The following is a 19,727-nucleotide window of genomic DNA, read 5'->3' on the forward strand; positions in this document are numbered from 1 at the left end:
CCGTACAAAGACGTCCTGAGCAGGTCTCAGCTCCCACCCCTGAGAGCTTCTGGTCACACCTGTGAGGTGTGGCTCCATCGCAGTTCTGTTTCTTTCTCTTTGTCACAGCTCTGGCCCCTGAGTGTCTGGAATTTCCAGAAGGCAGCTGTGACTCCTGGCATTGAGGCCACAGTGTGTCCTCTTACCAGGCCGCCATGCCGTGTTTCCCACCTATCTGCGCGTTAGAACCATTTCTGTTAGTAAATACAGTGGGGTTTGGATTGGTATTTTGAGACCCTCGATTTTCTTGGCATTTATCCTTGTTGGTTTCTGAACCACAACTTAGCGGAAAGACAGTACTGTCCTTGAATAAAAATCTTCCAGCCAGTGCATTTGCACCAGGAGATGAATATAGGATTTCCATGTGCTTGTTTGTATTATTTAGAGGCCTGGGAATACCCATCTCCAGGCATGTAATCATGAGGTTCCAAGATGTCATAAAGTCTTTTCAAATCAGAAATCCAGAAGCACATCTTTCCTGTTAAAATTACTAATTTCCCTAATAATGATTTTAAAAAATATTTTGAGTGTAATTAACACATAATGATCCTTAGAATTAGCTGTGTACCGGAATCTTCTGTTTTGTTCTAAAAGATGGATTCCTAGGACATGAGCCAGTTTCAGAATCTCCGTGAGGGGGATTTCAGAGTCTGTGTTTTCATCCAATCCTTGAGGAGTTTTCTTTGTAGCTGGTGATGAGGGCACCTTGACAGTGATAAGCCTATTAAAATCTGTTAACATCTCTAGGTCCTTAGATCTAAAACACATCCATCCATCCATCCATCCACCTACCCATCCACCATCCATGCATCATCAAAGCATTATTCCTCCATTCCCTATCCATCCATCATCCATCTATCCATCATCATCCACGCATCATCCATCCATTATTCCTCCATTCCATCTATTCCTTCCATCCATCTTCCATCATCCATCCATTATTCCTCCATTCCCTATCCATCCATCTGTCCATCCGTCCATCATCATCATCCATCCATCCATCATTCCTCCATTCCATCCATCCATCTATCTATCATCATCATCCATCATCCATCCATTATTCCTCCATTCCTCATCCATCCGTCCTCATCCATCCATTATTCCTCCATTCCGTATCCATCCGTCCATCATCATCCATCAATTATCCATCCATCCATCATTCATCCATTATTCCTCCATTCCCTATCTACTCATCCATCTATCCATCCATCCATCATCATCATCCATCCATTATTCCTCCATTCCCTATCCATCCATCACAATCATCATCATCATCCATCCATCATCCATCCATTATTTCTCCATTCCCCATCCATCCGTGCCATCGTGCATCCATCATTATTCATCCATCCGTCGTCATCATCCGTCGTTTACTCACCCATTCCTCATCCATCCATCCATCACCATCCATTCATCCATCATGCATCCACCAGTTATCTATCATGCCTCCATCCCCAATCCATCATTCATCCATCACCTGTCCATCCATCCATCATCCATCCATTCATCCACCCACCCATCCACCCATCCATAGCCCATCTCTTCATCCTTCATTCCTCCCTTGTTTGTCCATCACCATCCATCCACCCACCTACCCTCCATCTACCCATCATCCCCTCACCCACCATGTCCATCATGATCCATCCATCAGTTTATTTACCTGTCTGTCCATAGTCCATTGTCCACTCACCCACCAACCATTTATCCATTAAACAAATTGAACACACTTTATGTGCCAGGCACAGTCTTTGGCTCTGAAAACAGTGGTGAGCCAGAATAGACTAAGACGTCCAAATGTTCTGCCTTCATGGAACTTAGGTTTCTGTTTGTCAAAGAGATGACAGTGTGAGATGAATGAGTAAAAACATGCTGTTAGATTATGATACGTATTTAGGAGAAAAAATAAACTAGAGAAGGAGGGCCCACGTGTTGAGTTTGGGGTTTAAATGAAGATGGGGTGGTTCGGGAAGGTGGTTTTTGAATGAAGAGTGGAACTGGTGAGGACTCGGCTGCCTCTGTCTGGGAGGGACGTTCGGGGGCTTGTGCTGCTGTTGGGGGAGGAGGGGAGGTGGGCAGCGAGGGGCTCATGGGGACCTGTTACTCCAAGTGGCCTGGAGCTGTCGGGCAGTGTAGTCTCAGGGCATTGGCAGAGGCCCGCTCCGTGGGGTCTGAGGCCCCCCCAGCCGTTCGTCAAGGCCAGGGGCTGCCGGCTGCCCTGAGGTCATGGGTTTCTGCTTTGTGATGCCCAGCCCCTCATGCCACCATCTGCTTCTTTTTCTCTCTAGAACACTATGGCTATGCGTCCTCCAATGTCAGCCCTGCCTTGCCGCTCCCCACAGCACACTCTACCCTGCCGGCCCCATGCCACAACCTTCAGACCTCCCCACCGGGCATCGTCCCGCCGGCGGATCACCCCTCGGGGTACGGAGCAGCTTTGGACGGTGGGCCCACGGGCTACTTCCTCTCCTCCGGCCACGCCAGGCCAGATGGGGCCCCTGCCCTGGAGAGTCCTCGCATTGAGATAACCTCATGCTTGGGTCTGTACCACAACAACAACCAGTTTTTCCACGATGTGGAGGTGGAAGACGTCCTCCCCAGCTCCAAACGGTCCCCCTCCACGGCCACGCTGAGTCTGCCCAGCCTGGAGGCCTACAGAGACCCCTCGTGCCTGAGCCCGGCCAGCAGCCTGTCCTCCCGCAGCTGCAACTCAGAGGCCTCCTCCTACGAGTCCAACTACTCGTACCCGTACGCGTCCCCCCAGACGTCGCCATGGCAGTCTCCCTGCGTGTCTCCCAAGACCACGGACCCTGAGGAGGGCTTTCCCCGCGGGCTGGGGGCCTGCACGCTGCTGGGTTCCCCGCGGCACTCCCCCTCCACCTCGCCCCGCGCCAGCGTCACTGAGGAGAGCTGGCTGGGTGCCCGCTCCTCCAGGCCCGCGTCCCCGTGCAACAAGAGGAAGTACAGCCTCAACGGCCGGCAGCCGCCCTACTCACCCCACCACTCGCCCACGCCGTCCCCGCACGGCTCCCCGCGGGTCAGCGTGACCGACGACTCGTGGTTGGGCAACACCACCCAGTACACCAGCTCGGCCATCGTGGCCGCCATCAACGCGCTGACCACTGACAGCAGCCTGGACCTGGGTGACGGCGTCCCTGTCAAGTCCCGCAAGACCACCCTGGAGCAGCCGCCCTCGGTGGCGCTCAAGGTGGAGCCCGTCGGGGAGGACCTGGGCAGCCCCCCGCCCCCGGCCGACTTCGCGCCCGAAGACTTCTCCTCTTTCCAGCACATCAGGAAGGGCGGCTTCTGCGACCAGTACCTGGCGGTGCCGCAGCACCCATACCAGTGGGCGAAGCCCAAGCCCCTGTCCCCTGCGTCCTACATGAGGTGAGCTGGCGGCAGGGGCGGGGCGGGGAGGGGCGGCGTGGGGTGGGGCGGGGCGGGGCCGGGAGGGGCGGGGCGGCGGTGGGCGGGGTGGCGGTGTCTGGGGCCTGGGTGGGCAGGTGGGCTCCTCATGGAGCCGGGAGGGAACGTCTCCCCACGTCTGCCCCCTTTTCCTGCGGCCTTTTCCCTGGGCGCCTCGCCCCTGCCTCCGTCTGCGCGTTTCCCGTCTGAAGTCTCCAGTCCTCTCCGATCAGGGCCCTGCTCATCTGTCTCTGCAAACACCCATTTCTAAGAGGGCGGCGCTGCTGGCGGTCAGGGCTTCCACGTGGGAATTCCGGGAGACGCCATCCGCGCCTCTGGCGGGCTCACGCACGCGCAGTGTCTTCCTCGGGGAATTGCACGTGCCGGCCCCCCGCGGTGGCCGCCGGCTGCTCCCGCTTCCTCCCCCGCTGTAATTGCCAGCCTTGCCTCGGGTGCAGATGGGACCGCAGCTCCGCAGTGCCCCGGAGCCCCCAGCCCGCGCTTCGGAACAGCGCGGCCTCCTGCTCCCCGGAGACGCTGGCTGCGGCATCAGGCTGGGGGAGCTCACGCGCCTCCTTCTTTGGGTCCCAGGTTGTTGGTTTTTCTTTTTAACGGTGTGAGGGGCTGCTGGGACTCCGCTGGGTCCACTTAACCAGGCGGGTGTTTTTATCTCTAACGAAACAGCTTTCCCAGCAGGTGGGCTGCGAGTGGCCCCTGAGAGTGCTTTCTGCTCCGGGATTTTTATCTGAGGCACGAAAACGTCCGCACAGGCGGTCGAGGGCAGTGCCCCGTGGCCCGTGACGTCAGGGCTGCCGCTGTATCCTCAGGAAGAGGCGTTTGCCACGCGCAGCCCGGGGCATTCCAGACTGGGTGTTTTCCTGTTGTTTTTTTTTCGTTCTTCCCCATTCCCCACCCCCTACTCCTTTTTTATTAGTGAGCACTCGGGAGGCGAGACCAGGCGGCAGGGAGGGCAGGTGCAGCCCCCATGCCTGCAGGGTGAGGAAGGCAGGCAGTGAGGGTGCTCTGGGAGGACCCGTCTCTGCTCTGGTCTCAGAATTAGAGCTGCAAGCAGGTGACGCTCCTCCAGGCTGGGAACGAACCCACCTAAACCTCCCTGAAGGCTTGTGTCAAAGGAACAGTGTGAGAGCTGACAGTGTTTTGAGCAGCCGGATGGCTGATCTGCCTTTCTGCTGGTATGATACTTAGAATCGTGGTCAGCTGAGGTTTCGAGAGAAAGCAAGGATCACCACTGGTTCTTCTTGACTTGCAGTCAAGACCTTTCTATCCCAACTTCTGTTTTCAATACTTTAAGGTTTAAAAGGCTGGCATATTCTAGGTTATCACAACGAGCCTATGTCAGGACCTGGATTGAATTTACAATAAAAATCCCATCCAGTGGGAGGCATTGGGAAAATTTAAGAACTGTTTCTGCCTCTGCCGTACTATCACTGTCATCGTGTAAGTAAAAGTAAAAGCGCCGTGGCACTGACTCTCCAGCACATGGTCACGTACACTGCGCTTCATGGTCTCCACGGTGACAAAGTCGTCCATCACCGTGAACTTGACTGAACTGGTGGGATAAGGGAAGAGTGATGTTGTCGAGGTGTAACTGGGACATAACGCAGTGGTGAACCTTTGGGTGAACCCCACGTGTTTGTTTCCTGGGGCTGCCCTGACAAGGTCCCGCGGACGAGTGGCCTTCCCAGCAGGAAGATTTTCTCTCAGGGTTCTGAGACTGGAAGCCAAGATCGGGGCTTTCTTTTGGAGGCTGTGAGGGATCATCTGCCCAGCCTGTCTCCCTGGCTCGGAGCCGCCGTCTTCTCCCCATGACTCCTATCTCGCCGTCCCCCGTGCATGTCTGTTTCCAGATGTCCCCTTTCATGAGGACACTGGTCCTGCTGGGTTGGGGCCACCCTGGTAGCCTCATTTGAACTTCATTGCTCTGTAAGGACCATCTCCCAGACACAGTCCCACACTGGGCAGGACTCCATTATGTGAGTTTGCGGGGAACACCGTTTGGCCCTCAGCCTCAGTGTTACGGTCCCAGTAAAAATGGCAGGCAGCCTTTGAAAGCACAAGCTCGTCCTGGTTCCTTCTCCGTCTCCTGGGTGGCGAGGTGTCCACAGGGACATCATGTTCTGGTGGGCACGGCCCCTCCTGCCCACCCTTGGGCCTGTTTGGTGTGGAGGTTGGAAAGTATAGGAGGCTGTTTTTTCCCTCTGCTTGGGAGTTTCAGCAAGAATTCCGTGGCCATGTGACCCTGTTAGCTTTATCTCCTGGCTGCAGAGTGCCCGGTTAGGTGTGATGCCTGAAACATTTCTGAGCGTTAACACAAACAAAGCTCGGTAAGTATGTCCCACACTCGCTTCTGGGGTTTGCAGTTAACCTTTTCCCACTGTTCTGGTTCCACATCAAAATATGTTTCCTGGTTCCTTGTGCTCTGTTTCCAAGCGACCTCGTCAGCGGGTGCCCCGGGGCAGCTGGAAGCCACAGCAGAGATGAAATGTTAAGTTTTTTACCAGCAAGGTGGAGGGGCCAGACTTCCTTCCCCAGGAATGCCTCTCCGTTGGTCACACGCAGCAGCTCCGGCCAGCGTGGAAAACGTCACCAGGATCTCGGGCTGTGCAACTAGAAAGTTGTATTTTTAATTATCTCCAAAGTTTGGGATGGAGAATGTACAACATGCCCATCTTCTCCCCGTCGTGGTAGAGAACTGCTGCTCCGTTAATCCTGTTCTTATGCCAGAAGGAGCTTTCTAGTGGAAAGTGTGCTGTGTGCATCCTTCCTGGGGACCTTCCAGGGTTGTTGTCCTTTGAGGCCTTTTGTTGCTTGTTGAGTACCTGTGGCACCCAGTCCTATGCAGAGCCTCTGAGAGGCCCACAGTGGTCAAAGAACAATGCTGAATTCTTGCTACAATTGAAGCAATGAAAATGTTTGTGAAGTTAGTAAGAGTAGGTGATAGAACCTTGGTAGTTTTAGAGTTTGGAGCTATTTTGGAGCTCAGCGGAATGATGTGTCTGTTGTCAAAGCTTGGGAGGACTGGCACCGGAACCACAGGCCTGCCAGAGCCCTACAAATTAGAATCTTAAGCTGTGAATTCTGGCATCAGAAAGAGGTTTCTTCTGCGCTTTCCAGGGATAATGGCCGGTGATCGCGACCGGGGCACCTTTCCGTGTGCGTTAAGTGCGAGGTATTTAGCGGGGCTGCGTCTGGAGAGCCAGAAGTGAGTGCATGGTGATATAGTGGCATTGTTTATAAATAGTGGTTCTCAGATGGTGGCTTTTAAAGATTTGAACTTTTCCTGTTCCATTCATTCTTTCTTTCTTCCATTTGTTTCTTTATTTATTTCCTTTTATTTTAGGGCAGGGTAAACTCCTTGAGGCTGGGTACATTCCGGCTGATCTCCTTGGCTCACTCCAGGTTCCATAGGCTCTGCCTCAGCCTCCAGGGTAACGGACTGCAGCTTGCCCTCCCACTGGCCTGATTTTTGGCAGAGGCAGGGTTAAACACATGCCAGGATGTTCTGATCTCTGACCATGAGTCCCTGCCCTCGAACTCTCCGGTGCTGGGTTGGCGTGAACACCACTGGCCACTTGGTCAGTTTCTGGCTGTGCCTGTGAGCTGAATGTTTAAAAGAAAAAATTTCTGAGAAGGATAATGGAAGCTAATGAGCGATTGCCCCACTTGAAACCTGCTTGGTTTCATTGATCTAAGTAGCTGGTGGTTCATTTCAAGCCATCTGTATGTCAGATCACCTGACAGGCATGATAGCTCCACCTGCTGTCCCGGCACTTTGGAGGCTGAGCAGGTGAATCTGAAGAGTCAGTTCAGAATAGCCTGTTCCAATTCCCAGCCATCCTTCTACTAAAAATTTTAAAATTAGTGGTGAGCTTCCATAAACTATAAGAGGCTGAGGCAGAATCTGGCAGAACCAGGAGGCTGGGGGTTTCGCTGGCTGGTCAAGCGCCCTGCCATTCTGGCCCTGGGTGAGAGCAGGGCCCTGTCTCCAAAACAAACAACAAAACCTCTTTTATTTTAGACATTTGATTTGGTTTGGGCACACAATATTGAAGTGCAACATGTCAAGTCGTTTTGCTATGCATGGTGGTTCAAAGGCCTGAGGGAAACTTTCACCCTAAGCGTTGTGGTATCAATTTCAAGGTTTGTAGAATTTGGAAAGATCATGAAGCCCAGCGCGTGGCTGGTGAGGCTGTGGCCCTGCTGGAACGGAGTCCTCTGGGCTCGTGGTGATTTCTACATGCGATGCCTTTGCTCGCCCTGGCCGACAAAACCCATCAGGGGTTCAATTCCCGGCTTGAAGATCATTAGAGGGCAATTTGGCTTTTGAGAGAACTCAAATGCCAGTGAACATCTGCCAATTTGGATGTGGTATAATGTCCCTGAACTGTTGTGGACCCTTTGGCGTGATGGTGGTGTATTCTCAGGCGTTGCCATTCCAGCACGCCAGCAGGACCGGCCAAGTGGTGGCTGTGATTCTTCAGAGCTTCCACTTCTGCTCACCTCCTGGAAAGGCGAGTTAACAAAAGAAGCCGAAGATTTGTCCAGTTGCCCCGCCAGTTTGTAAAACGCTGGCATGGGCTGGAATATTCAGGACGGCTTCCACCATCTCGCAAGCCCTCCACTTCCAGAGAGCTACCTGTTACGGTGCAGCCAACCCTCAAACCATCGCCCTGTCCTGGTTCCCACCACGCCACGAAGCAGGGCATCCCCGGCAGCCTGCCCTGCTGTTTTGGGACTGGATTTGGGCCTCGTAAACTATGCAACCTGGCGGCACATGCCAGACCCTAAGGAGTCTCAAGTCCTCCTGCGTTTGTGCTGGGCAGGCTCTGAGAGGTGCGAGGCATTTGGCCATGTGCCTCACAGGTGATGGGGCTTTGTGTGGGCAGGGCCCAGCAGGTGTGCTGGCTGGGGACAGTCCCAGAGTCTCAGCTGGCGGGTGGGAGGTGGGGACGTGGAAAGAGGTGGAAATGGAGCTATGCTCTGGGGAGATGGGCTGTGGCCGAGGGAGATGGTGGTGGCGGGCTGTCCTCGCTTGTTGCTGTGGGTCGTCCTGCTCCTCTGCAGAACAGTGATGTTGGAATCTGTCCTTGGCCCGGTCCTGGGAACGGGGCTTAGTACCTGCCTTCCTACCTTTGGGTTACAGGGGCTGGGAGATTGTTGATGGAGACGCTGGCAGGAGGTGGGGTGGCCGGGTTTCCCCACATGCATGCAGAGCCTGTGCAAATATGGCTGAGGCCCGCTTGCCGGGGCATCCCATTCACAACCGGCAGGACTGGACTCTGTGCTGCGTGATGAAACGGGCCGGCACAGCCGGGCCGCCGTGCACCGGACGGGCTCCCGGGGCCGGCTCAGCCTCCGGCCGCACCATGCAGGGGCAGGGGCAGGTGTCGCCGGGAGCCTTGGCCCGGACAGCCTTCTGCTCTCCATACCAGATGCTGAGGAGCCAGGGTCAGGCCCAGTCGGGGCTGGCCGATGGTGTCGCGGGGCGCAGCCACGGAAGCACAAAGATCGCCCGGCCTCCCGTGAAGGGAACCAGCGTTAGAAGATCCTCACAGGTGCCTGAGCACCCTGGTCTTAGCTCATTTTGCCACTTCTTGAGCAGCGGTAGCATTTGGCATGCGGCACCCTCCGTTGTTGATTTTGTTGGCTGCACTGTTAAAGGGTTTCACGGCGTGCACTTGGAGGGTTTGGCAGCAGTTTTGATGGAAGGACCGTGAGGTGCAGGAGAGCGGGATATCTTTGGCCAGTTCCTCTCCGGGTGGATGTTGGGATGGATATTCCTGGATTATTCTGGTCTTATCCTGTGGAATGTCGTTACCGATTCGGTATTATGAGGGGCACTGATGGTTCCTGGAAGGGATGAAACAAACCAGCGGGCTTTGATGCAAAATCCGGATATGCCGTGGCGTAATAATGCCTTCATGTCTGTCACGCGCGTATCGTAATAATAATACTGTCATGCACATGTATATCTGCCATGCATTTTATCGCCAGCCGCCATTAATAATGCTGCCATGCATGCCTGCCCGTATGCCTCATCTGCGCATCTTCAATGGCCTGCATGTATCTGCAATGCATCATGCGCACCACAGCCAACCGCATCATGCGTCGTAATATCTTCACCACCGTGCCGTATATCGCCACGCCTGCCGCATCACCGTGTCATGCAACTTCCATTCCTCTTCCTTCCACCCTCCCCTCATTCCTTCCATTCCATTCCTTCCATTCCATTCCATTCCATGGGACCCCTTCCTTCCTTGAGATCTTCCATCCAGGGCTTTCAGTCCCAAACTCCCTGGCCTGTTTCCAATCCCTCCGACCCTATTCCTCTCAGAATTGCTGGGTTACAGTGCCAAGCCAGGGGTTTTTAGTCGAATCATTGAGATCAGGCGTTTGCCCCATCTCTCACCGAGAAACCGTAGCCACTTTTAGAGAAATACCTAGAGGAGATTCCTTTCTACCTGAGTTGAGGTTCAGATACCCATTGGAAACTCAGTGTCAGGGGCGGCAGAGGCTGGAAACCCTTCACGGGATTGGGTACAGGGAATTTCTAGCTGCCTGCCTCCTGGCCCGCCTGGAGGAGAGTGTCTGTGCCAGTCTGATGGCCTTCATCGAGGCCACAGACAAAAGCCTGGGATTGCTCCTGCACAAGCTGCAGGCAGCGAAGGGTGTTCGGGGTGGGGTGCTCGGCAACTTCTAGGGCAGCAGGGACTTCTACGCTAGGGTTAAGCAGTCTCAAGTTGGAAGACAACTTGATTATTACATTCAAACTAGACTCACCCAGGTACAGTTAATATTCTTGGATTCTTGACAAAACGTTTCTGTATAGGTGGGGTTACACACCAGTGCTGGTCTCTCTGGAACTTGGGGTTGAGCTGGAGTTCAGTGAGCACCTGGTGGGACAGTGGGGTGAGGCCACCAGTGGTGGCCTCCCCAAGGGTTTCACGTGGCAGACAGGCCTGTCCCGGGTGACACCAGGGCTGTCTTGGGCAGGTGCATTTCCGTTGTGGTGCTGGAGGAGGGGAGGCGGACTCCCATTTCCAGTGGGGTGAAACACAGGAGACGCATTTCAGTGGCAGTCCTTCTACAGAGGAAAGAGGGGGCGTTTCCAGGGGTTAAATTCGCTGCAGAGAGGGGAAGGGGATCATTTTCAGGCTGGAAAGAGAGACGCGTTCTCAGATGCTTCTGAGAGAGGGGCGGAATTTCAGGCGTCGCTAGAGGGAGAGACATTCGGCAATGCTTCTACAAGAGAGGAAAGAGACCGTTTCAGTACGGCCATTCTGAGGGAAAGAGACGGAATTTCAGGCCGGGAATATACAGAGAGGAGAGGGACGTTTCCTGGCGTGCTAAGGGGAGAAGAGGGGTGGGAGTTTCCGGGTGGCGTTCATGCAGAGGGGAAGGGAGGGCTCCTCAGAAGGAGGGTGGCGTGATGTGGCTTTGCCCGTGGGGACCTCGCGCAAGGAACTGAAACTCATCCGCAATGGTGCTGAATAGGGTTGCTTATGGAAGGAGGTTTCTCTGGCGGGCTTATGGAGTTTACATATGCAGCTGGAAGCCGTGGTAGCAATGTCCAAGGGATAATGGTCTGATGGCGTGCAGAATCAGTATTGTGCCTTCGCCACCTCTGACCCCCATCACAGCAGTTCTGAGGCTTGTGGGGCACCCCAGCTCCTCTCCCTCTGCACAGGCCGCTGTTCCTGGAACTCAAAGGTTCCCCAACACAAGGGTGACACGTGGCACAGACCAGGAATCGCAAGGCAATGCTGGCCTCCTCCCACGGGCAGACAGGCCGAGTGTGTTTCCAGAGACTGGGCCGTCCGCAATAGCGCCTGGATGATGTCTGCTTTCACCTGGAGCCCTGGCTGCGAGGGGCGGTGCGGGACAAGGGCCACCCCGGGGGCCTGGGAACACAGTGTCGGGGCCTGTGGGGGTGGAAAGCAGGGATCAGCCTCTTTTTGTGGATGAGGAAATGGAGACTAGCCACGTGGAAACTTCTAGGCATCAAGGGAAGGGTAAGAAGCTGTCAAGCCTTCAGGTTTCGGTTCTGGACAGGTGCAGTGCAGGTATTGGAGCACTTTGGGCTCTGAGGTCCATGTGGCCCAGCGGCCTCCAGGTGTCAGCTCCGAGGCAGGGTCACCATCCACAAGCCATGCTGCAGGCACAGAGACCAGGAGAGGGATGTGAAGCGACTCCGTGTTTACTGGGCTGAAGCAGCAGCTCTTGGCGGTGCCGCCACCGCGGGCTGCATCCTGTCCCCGTGGCAACCTCACAGCTGAGCGTGAAGCTGGAAGCTTGGGTGCCTCTTGCTGCTGGGTCTCCTCTGATCCCGAGGGCCAAGGGTGCTCCGTGGTTCCAGGCGTCAGAGTCTCAGCATCCTTTGTTTTGGCAACATTCACGACAGGAGTCCTTGGAGAGTGACACGTCCCTATTTTGAAAGATCCCGTAGGTGATTGGAGAAGCCACTGTATTTGTTGTAGCTCCAAGTATTACCTGTGACTCACCTGGGCTGCTGTCCAGTGAACATCCAGAATGCGGTCATTTCTTGTGAAACCCCCAGGTTTCCCATAGGTCCAAGCTGAGGTTGAGTGAACTCTGAGCGCTGAGCCGGGCGGTCTTGGCACCACTAGAAACGGAATCAGTTCCATGACTGATCTGTGCCCCACCCCACATTAACTCGTGCAATATGACTTTTCTGGTTTTGGTTTTTGTTTTATAAGCCATCCATGGCAAGTGCAGTCTGAGGCCTCTCGCTGCCAAAACTTCCTCTGAGTAATGGCAGATGGGCCCTGACCCTGGAGACCTCTGAGAAGGTGTTTGGGGTCTGGGAAGAGTCTGCGTGTGCAGTGCCTGGAACCCGTCCCTGGTGTGAACTTGGGGATGAGGGGATAGTGGGGGTGTGGCGGGGGCCCAGGGGACTTCCCCGCCCTCTGGACCACACTGTTGCTCTCCAGCCACGGAATAAACCTGAGAAGATGCAACGGGCCCCGGCTCCAGCAGCTGCTGTCCCGGAGGACAGGGGAGTGAGGGAGAGGGAGGGTGTTCAGCGTGGGGCCTGCTGCTCGGGGCACTGGGATCCCACAGTGAGGCACCATTCCTGCTGCCCGGGGTGCTGGGATCCCACAGTGAGGCCCCGTTCCCGCTGCCCGGGGCCCTGGGATCCCACAGCGCAGTCCCGTTCCTGCTGCCCAGGGGTGCTGGGGCCCCGTTCCCGCTGAGCTTGGGTTCCCAACGGGCTCCTTTTGCTCCCCAAATGTCCCCTCCCACCCTTGAGCTGCAAGGAATGTTTGGGAGCCATGGAAAGGTGCTTTCTCCCATCTGTGTAGTTTTTCTGGGAGGGAGAAAGGTTGACATTGGGGGCTTTGTAGAAAGCGTGCTCTGGCCCCCATGTTAACATTTGGGAGGAGGCCCACAGGGAGCTCTTGGCTCTGGGCGAGGGCTGGGGGCTGCCTCGGGGGTGGGGGTTCAGGGTCTTGAGCTCAGCTTCTCACCTGTCCGGGGCAGGGCAGGGCAGATAGAGGGGTGGGGACAGTGTCAGGGGCTTCTGGGCCTGGGACGGCAGGTCCTGTGTCCAAAGCCGTTTCGAGGCTCACGAGATACAGGGGTGGGCCTGGGAGGGGTGGGGCCTGTAGAGAGGCGATGACTTTGATTTTCCAAAGAACAAGGAAGGGTCTGTGCGCTGGCCGTGCTCCAGTCCCATGTGGTGAAGCCGCGGACGCCGTCAGTTTTTATGAAATCCTCAAATGTGCCCTTTAAAACAAAACCTTGACACTCTGGCCTCACAGCCCGGATCCTGCGTGCTCCCGGTCTGTGGCTTTGACTTTGGTTTGAGTCTGGGATCCACTTGCCCGGCCTGGGGGAGGACAGATGGGGACAGCAGGTCCTGCCCCAGGGTCATTGCCCGTGGCCACCTCTGTCCTGGGAAGTGCGGGTGGGCCATGGGCTGTTGGTGCCTGCACCGCTGTCCTGGTGGAAGGGGCTGGACCCGGACTGCCTGGGACAAGAGGCCAAGGCACAGACAACTGGAGGGGCTGCCTCTGCATCCTGAACCTCACCTGGCGGGCAGGAGAGCCAGGCTGGGTGTCCCTGCCTTTCTGGTCCCTCCCTGGCCCGTCACCTGCTTCTCGTCCACCAATCTCATCTTTCCTGCCGGCTTGTGAGGCCCGTGCCCCACTCTGGGCCGCCTTCGTCCCACAGGCACAGAGCTTGGGTCCCGTGTGGAGAGGAGGCTCCGCCCACGGCCTCAGGGTCAGGCGGCCTTGGCTTCAGGGAGGGGTGCATGGGAGCCAGCCCATTGGACAGGAGGCCGGGGCCTCTGGGTGACCTCCCAGGGTGGGACAGCAATGCCCCCATGCCCCCCTCCGACTCCTGAAATCCTGAGGTTGCCTGGGCTGCCGAGCCCTCCCGCAACTCCCTGGCCTGCTGGGCAGGATTTTGTGAAAGGCCTTGCCTTGGGTCATGGAAGAAAACCACGTGGTCTGTGGGGTCATCCCTGGGGCAGGCTGTGGGAGGGTGAAGGCTGCGTCCGGTGGCCAGGCCCAGCCAGGGGTCGGGAATCATGTTGGGAGTGACGCACAGATGCCGCCACACTGCTACCACCGAGAAACGCGGCGTGTGCGGGCCCACCTGGCCTCTTTAGGCCCGGCTCTGGGCTGCCCTCCAGGAAGGCCGACCTCTCCTGGGCGGGCAACACTTTCTCAGGGCCGAGTTCTGCCGGCACAGGTCGGGGCGAGGCTGGCCTTCTCGGGGCCCCTGACCGCTGGCTGCTGTGTGGTCCTGGGGCAGCTCCAGAAACACAAGCCCAGAAGACCCAGAGGCTGCCTTACGTCGGGGAAATGCGCCGATCGTCTCTCTCTCTTTCTCTCTGTCTCCGTCTCTCCATCTCTGTCTCTCTCTGTCTCTTTGTCTTTGTCTCTCCGTGTCTCTCCATCTCTGTCTCTCTGTCTCTGTCTCTCCGTCTGTCTCTCCATCTGTGTCTCTCCATCTCTCTCCATTTCTGTCTCTCTGTCTTTGTCTCTCCATCTGTCTCTCTGTCTCCATCTCTGTCTCTCCGTCTCTATGTCTTTCCATCTCTGTCCCTCTCTCTGTCTCTGTCTCTCCATCTCTGTCTCCATCTGTCTCTCCATCTCTCTCTGTCTCTGTCTCTCTGCCTCTGTCTCTGTCTCTCTGTGTCTCTCTCTGTCTCTCCATCTCTGTCTATGTCTCTGTCTCTGTCTCTGTTTCTCTGTCTCCATCTGTCTCTGTCTCTCTGTCTCTCTGTCTCTCTCTGTCTCTCTCTGTCTTTCTCTCTCACTCTCTTTCCTTTTAATTAAGGGAAAAACCCCCACACAACCAAAGGGCTATGAGGCCTGTGGCTGCCGGCCGAGGAGAGGCTGCAAGGGGACCCTGGAACCCTCGCCCTCCCTAGGCTGCTCCTGTCGCGTCCTGTGGGCGGATGTGGCCCTGCCGAGTTCAGAGTCTGTCGTTTCGTCTGTCTAGAAACTGCAGGAGTCAGGAGCAGCCTTCAGTTTTCACCTAAGCAATGAGCATGTACAGGCTTTAACCCTTGGAAAATCAGAATTAAAGGATTTTACTCAAACTACTTAAACAAAGGAACTGCCTCGGCTCTGGGCTTCTGCCGCTGAGGGCGCGATTCCGGGATTCTCATCGTTCCCCGGCAGGGTGGGGGCCACTCATGAGGAGGATGTTTTCAGATGCTGGGACGTGGCCTTTCTAAGGGGGAGGGACCCGGCAGGGCCTCAGGCTCAGCTGTTTGGAAACTGAAGCCCATTCACCAGGCGGGCAGGGGATGAGCTGGGCAGAGGCCGAGACGCAAGACCTGAGAGCAAAGTTTCTCACTTTTTTGGTTGTACAAATAACAAACTGTAGAAGACTTAAACAGATAAACCATGATAAATGAGTCCTGTGCCGGCCTTTTAAACAGATAACCCACGTGCGTTGGCGTGGCAGCTCACGCCTGGAATCCCAGTGCTGTGGGAGGCCAAGGCGCCAGGATCGCTGGTGCCCAGGAGTTTGAGACCACCCTGGGCAACATGGGGAGACCCCATCTCTACAAAAAATATAAACATTAGCCAGGTGTGGTGGTGTGCCTGTGGTCCCAGCTACTAGGTGGGAGGATCCCGTGAGGCCACTGCACTCTAGCCTGGGTGACAGAGCAAGACCCTGTCTCAAAAAAAAAAAAAAAAAAGCAATTAATCCTGCGATTTAGAATCAGACAGTGATCATTCCACCCCACCCCAGCACAGAGGGCATCTCTGTTGTGAGCTTTGGGCTGAAAAAAATCCCTCACGCCCCTCCCAAGTGAGGGAGACACAGGTTCAGGGGCGTGAACGGCTCCTCCCATGGAAAGGACTGTGTGGCCGGCTCCCTGGGCCATGGGGGCCACTGTCCTCCACGCCACGTCCCACGCCACTTCCACCTCAGCGTGAGGACAGCAGGACCCGAGCTGCACTGCTGTGGGAGCTGTGTCGGGACTCGCAGGGCCTGGCAGGTGTTTCCCTTTGACCTGGAGGCTCAGACTTGGCAGCTCTGGGCCCCCTGGTGTCCACCTGAAGCCTCCGTGGCAGCACCGTCCCCGGACCCCCAGAGGGGCAGCAAACATAGGGGTCCTGGGGAGTGTTGCTGGGGCGGGAAGGCCGGACCCCCGTGACTTGGCTGCAGCCTCTCTGGGTGTTGCTGCGGGTGTGGAGCCTGCATCTGGCTCAGTGAGAAGCATTTTTAAACTTGATTCTGCAGCCATTGCAGATTCGTGGGAAGTTGGGGGGAGGCAGTGCCCCACCTGGCCCCCAGGGCTGCCCCATGGCAGCCGCCATGCCCTGACCCCAGGCCCCAGAGGGGCTCCCTGCTGGCAGCGCCTTGCATTCTGCCTAGTACCTTCTCAACTCTCCAGACTCATCAGGGAAGCCCTGCAGGAGCTCAGGACGAACAGGTCCTCGGCTTGAAGCCGGCATGGGCTGGGAATGGTGGGGGCTCCTGGAGGCTGAACCGTCTCCATGTCTGCAGGGGTCCCCTGGGCTGCGGCCCTTCGTGTACTCACATGTCTGGTGTCTCTGTGCTGTGCTGTGATGTTGTCCTTCACATAAAGTTTTTAAGACCCATGTCCCATTGTCTGTGAAATCACAAGGTTTTACTTTATGGATTGTATGGAATAGACCTAGGGAAGGGGGACCAGTATTTGCCCAATTTGTCAACGTGCACAACAGTGAGCCTCCCTGGATGGCTGGCCCCGGTGCGATGAGTGGGGGTGGAGGCTGGACAGCTGGCCTCTGTGCGGTGGGTGGGGGGGGCTGGACGGCTGGCCTCTGTGCAGTGGGTGGTGGGGGTCGCTGGACGGCTAGCCTCTGTGCAGTGGGTTGGAGGGCGCTGGATGGCTGGCCTTTGTGCAGTGGGTTGGGAAGGTTGGATGGCTGGTCTCTGTGCGGTGGGTTGTTGGAGCTGGACGGCTAGCCTCTGTGTGGTGGGGGGCAGGCCTCGGGCCGGCGGGCAGGCTGGAAGGTCAGCCAGGCCCTGTGGTGTCTTTAGTGAGAAACAGGAAATAAATCAAGGGGATATTCTAGAAGTTTTACCCTGGTGGTTTAGAAGTGTTTGTTTTTATTATTTGTACACAGTGTGTTGTTCTCAGTCTTGCACTCGTGTTTTTAACTGTCATGTAAAGATGCAAACAGCAGCCCAAAAAACTGCCTTGATGTAACACATTGGCAAAGACCAAGCACAGCCCCGGACTCCGGTGGGTGAATCAGACCCACCAGCAGCGGCCTTGGTGGCGCCTGCAGGGAGCCTCGAGATGGTCACGCCTCTGATCCATGGGTCTGCACTCAGGGCGTGACCGGAAGTGTGGCCTGGGAGTTGGTTGTGTGGATGTTCGTGTCACCGACGTTTATAACAGCAGAGTCCGGCAGTACAGGGAGGATGGTCCTTGTGGTAAATGGGTTGCTGTGATTAAATTGTTTTTGAATGTGCTAAAGTGCTCAAAATGTGATCTTTCTTTCATAAAAAGGCCAGGTATGGTGACACGTGCCTGTTACCCCAGCACTGTGGGAGGATCCCGTGAGCCCAGGAGTTGGAGAATTGCCCTCCAGCCTAGGCAGCAGAGCGAGACCTTGTTTCTAAGAAGTAAAAAGAGAAAAAGAAAAAGAAAAGACAAAGTACCAGATTATGTATCTCATTTTGTTAAGATGCATCATTTTGTAAAAATTCTTATAGAAATACACGCAGTGGGCCGGGTGCGGTGGCTCACGCCTGTAATCCCAGCACTTTGGGAGGCTGAAGCGGGCGGATCACCTGAGGTCAGGAGTTCGAGACCAGCCTGGCCAACATGGTGAAACTGTATCTCTACTAAAAATACAAAAAATTAGCTGGTGTGGTGGTGTGCACCTGTACTCACAGCTCCTCAGGAGGCTGAGGCAGGAGAATCGCTTGAATCTGGGACACAGAGGCTGCAGTGAGCCGAGATGGCGCCAGTGAACTCCAGCCTGGGCCACAGAGTGGGACTCCATCTCAAAAAAAAAAAAAAAAAAAAGAGAGAGACACACTGTGGCTCTGTGAGCATCGGTTACCGTCCAGACCAGGTAGACGTTGGATGCAAATTTCACCGGAGTTTTTTTTTTTTATTTTTTTGGTTGCGTTGAGTGTCACTTTTTTAAAAAATTGGCTTACGTCGAAGATGACTTTGAAGTTGTTGGAATTATTCTCAGTCCTGAGCTCAGGGCTTCAGCAAGCAAGTTGCAGTTCCCAGGGCTAGGCTGGTCAGAGACCCCCCACTGAAGCACGCCTGCCCACGGCTGCCCCGGCTGTCATCCCCCGGAAGGAAGCACGTGGAGTGGAGTGGGGTGGAGCATAGGCAGCAGTGGCCCCGTCTCCGCAGCAGTGCAGGCTCCCTTCCTGCTCATTTGGGCTCTTTTGTCTGAACCAGAGACACAAATTTGTAGAGCTGCCAAATTCATGCTGAAAATTTCCAACCAAAACCAATCATCTTAATTGTCTGGATTATGATATTTATTTTGTAAATCATTCTTGCTTTAAGCCGTGCACACACTGTGTTACTAAATCTGCAAACGATTCCAGAGCCAAATGCAGTCCTGCACCACGGTTCGGGTCAACGGCGGACTTCACGTATGAGGGTTCTCGTGAGATCATGAGAGCATATTTTTACTGGACCTTTTCCGTGTTTAGATGTGTTTAGATTCACAAACCCTGACCACTGTGAGGCAGTCACCCACGGTGTTCAGCACAGCCACACGCCGTGCAGACATGTATTGGGGAGCCGTGAGCCACATGGCTGGGGTGTGCACTGGCCACACCGAGTCGGTTCACATGAGTTCCCACGACAACAAAATGGCCTAAGGACACGTTTCTCAGAGTGTGTCCCCGTCATAAAGTGACACATGGCTGTGTTTACACAAACTTATTCTTATGTAATAGTCAACTGCAGAGTGGTTTAGACTACCTCATCTTTAGGAAATGCATCTGCCTTTAAGCAGACCAGCGGTGGGGGAGGTGGCTTTTCTGGTTTTCTTCCCTCTTCTCTCCTCTCTCTTGCTCTGTCTCTTCTCTGTGTCTTAACTTTCCTGGGAATCCGGTGAGCCCAGTTTTTTTCACTGTGTATTTTGTTTTTTTGTTTGTTTTGAGACGGAGTCTGACTCTGTCACCCAGGCTGGAGTGCAGTGGCACGATCTCGGCTCACTGCAAGCTCCGCCTCCCGGGTTCAAGCAATTCTGCCTCAGCCTCCAGTGTGGCTGGGACTACAGGCACCCGCCACCGCGCCCAGTTAATTTTTATATTTTTAGTGGAGACGGGGTTTCACCATGTTGGCCAGGATGGTCTTGATCTCCTGACCTCAGGTGATCTGTCTGCCTCGGCCTCCCAAAGTGCTGGGATTACAGGCGTGAGTCACCGCACCCGGCTGTGAATTTTGCGTTTTATTTGTTGCTTTTTCAATTCATAGAAAAAGATAGGTACAAGGCACCTGAGACAGGCGCCGCCTCGCGCCATCCACGACTTTGTTTGGTGCCTGCCTGTCCAGGAGTGGGTGTGGCCGCTGCAGAGGGGCCCTTCATTGCCCAGCCCTGCAGCTGCCCCCTCTCCCTTCCCCAGAGACTCACAGCTGGCCCCGAGCTCTGTGCAGGGAAGCCTTTCTCTAGAGGCTCTTGTCCTTCCTGTGCGGAGCCCTGGGTCCAGCCGCCTTTCCTTCCACCTGGCAGCGTTAGCGGATGCTGGGCGTCCGTGCTGATCACCTCCCGTGGGAAAGAGCTCGGACAGTGCAGCCCGCG

At 55.5% G+C, this 19,727-nt stretch overlaps 1 protein-coding gene across 1 annotated transcript in view; it reads left to right on the forward strand.

Moving 5' to 3' along the window:
- The window catches only part of NFATC1 (nuclear factor of activated T cells 1), a 117,082-nt gene that overhangs the window by 7,535 nt on the left and 89,820 nt on the right, over nucleotides 1–19,727 (forward strand). The window contains exon 2 of the mRNA XM_031658650.1: nucleotides 2,325–3,423. Coding sequence (XP_031514510.1) covers nucleotides 2,325–3,423 — 1,099 coding nt within the window. The remainder of the gene's footprint in view (nucleotides 1–2,324; nucleotides 3,424–19,727) is intronic.

This window comes from Papio anubis, chromosome 19, assembly GCF_008728515.1.
Source record: "Papio anubis isolate 15944 chromosome 19, Panubis1.0, whole genome shotgun sequence".
Lineage (NCBI taxonomy): Eukaryota > Metazoa > Chordata > Mammalia > Primates > Cercopithecidae > Papio > Papio anubis.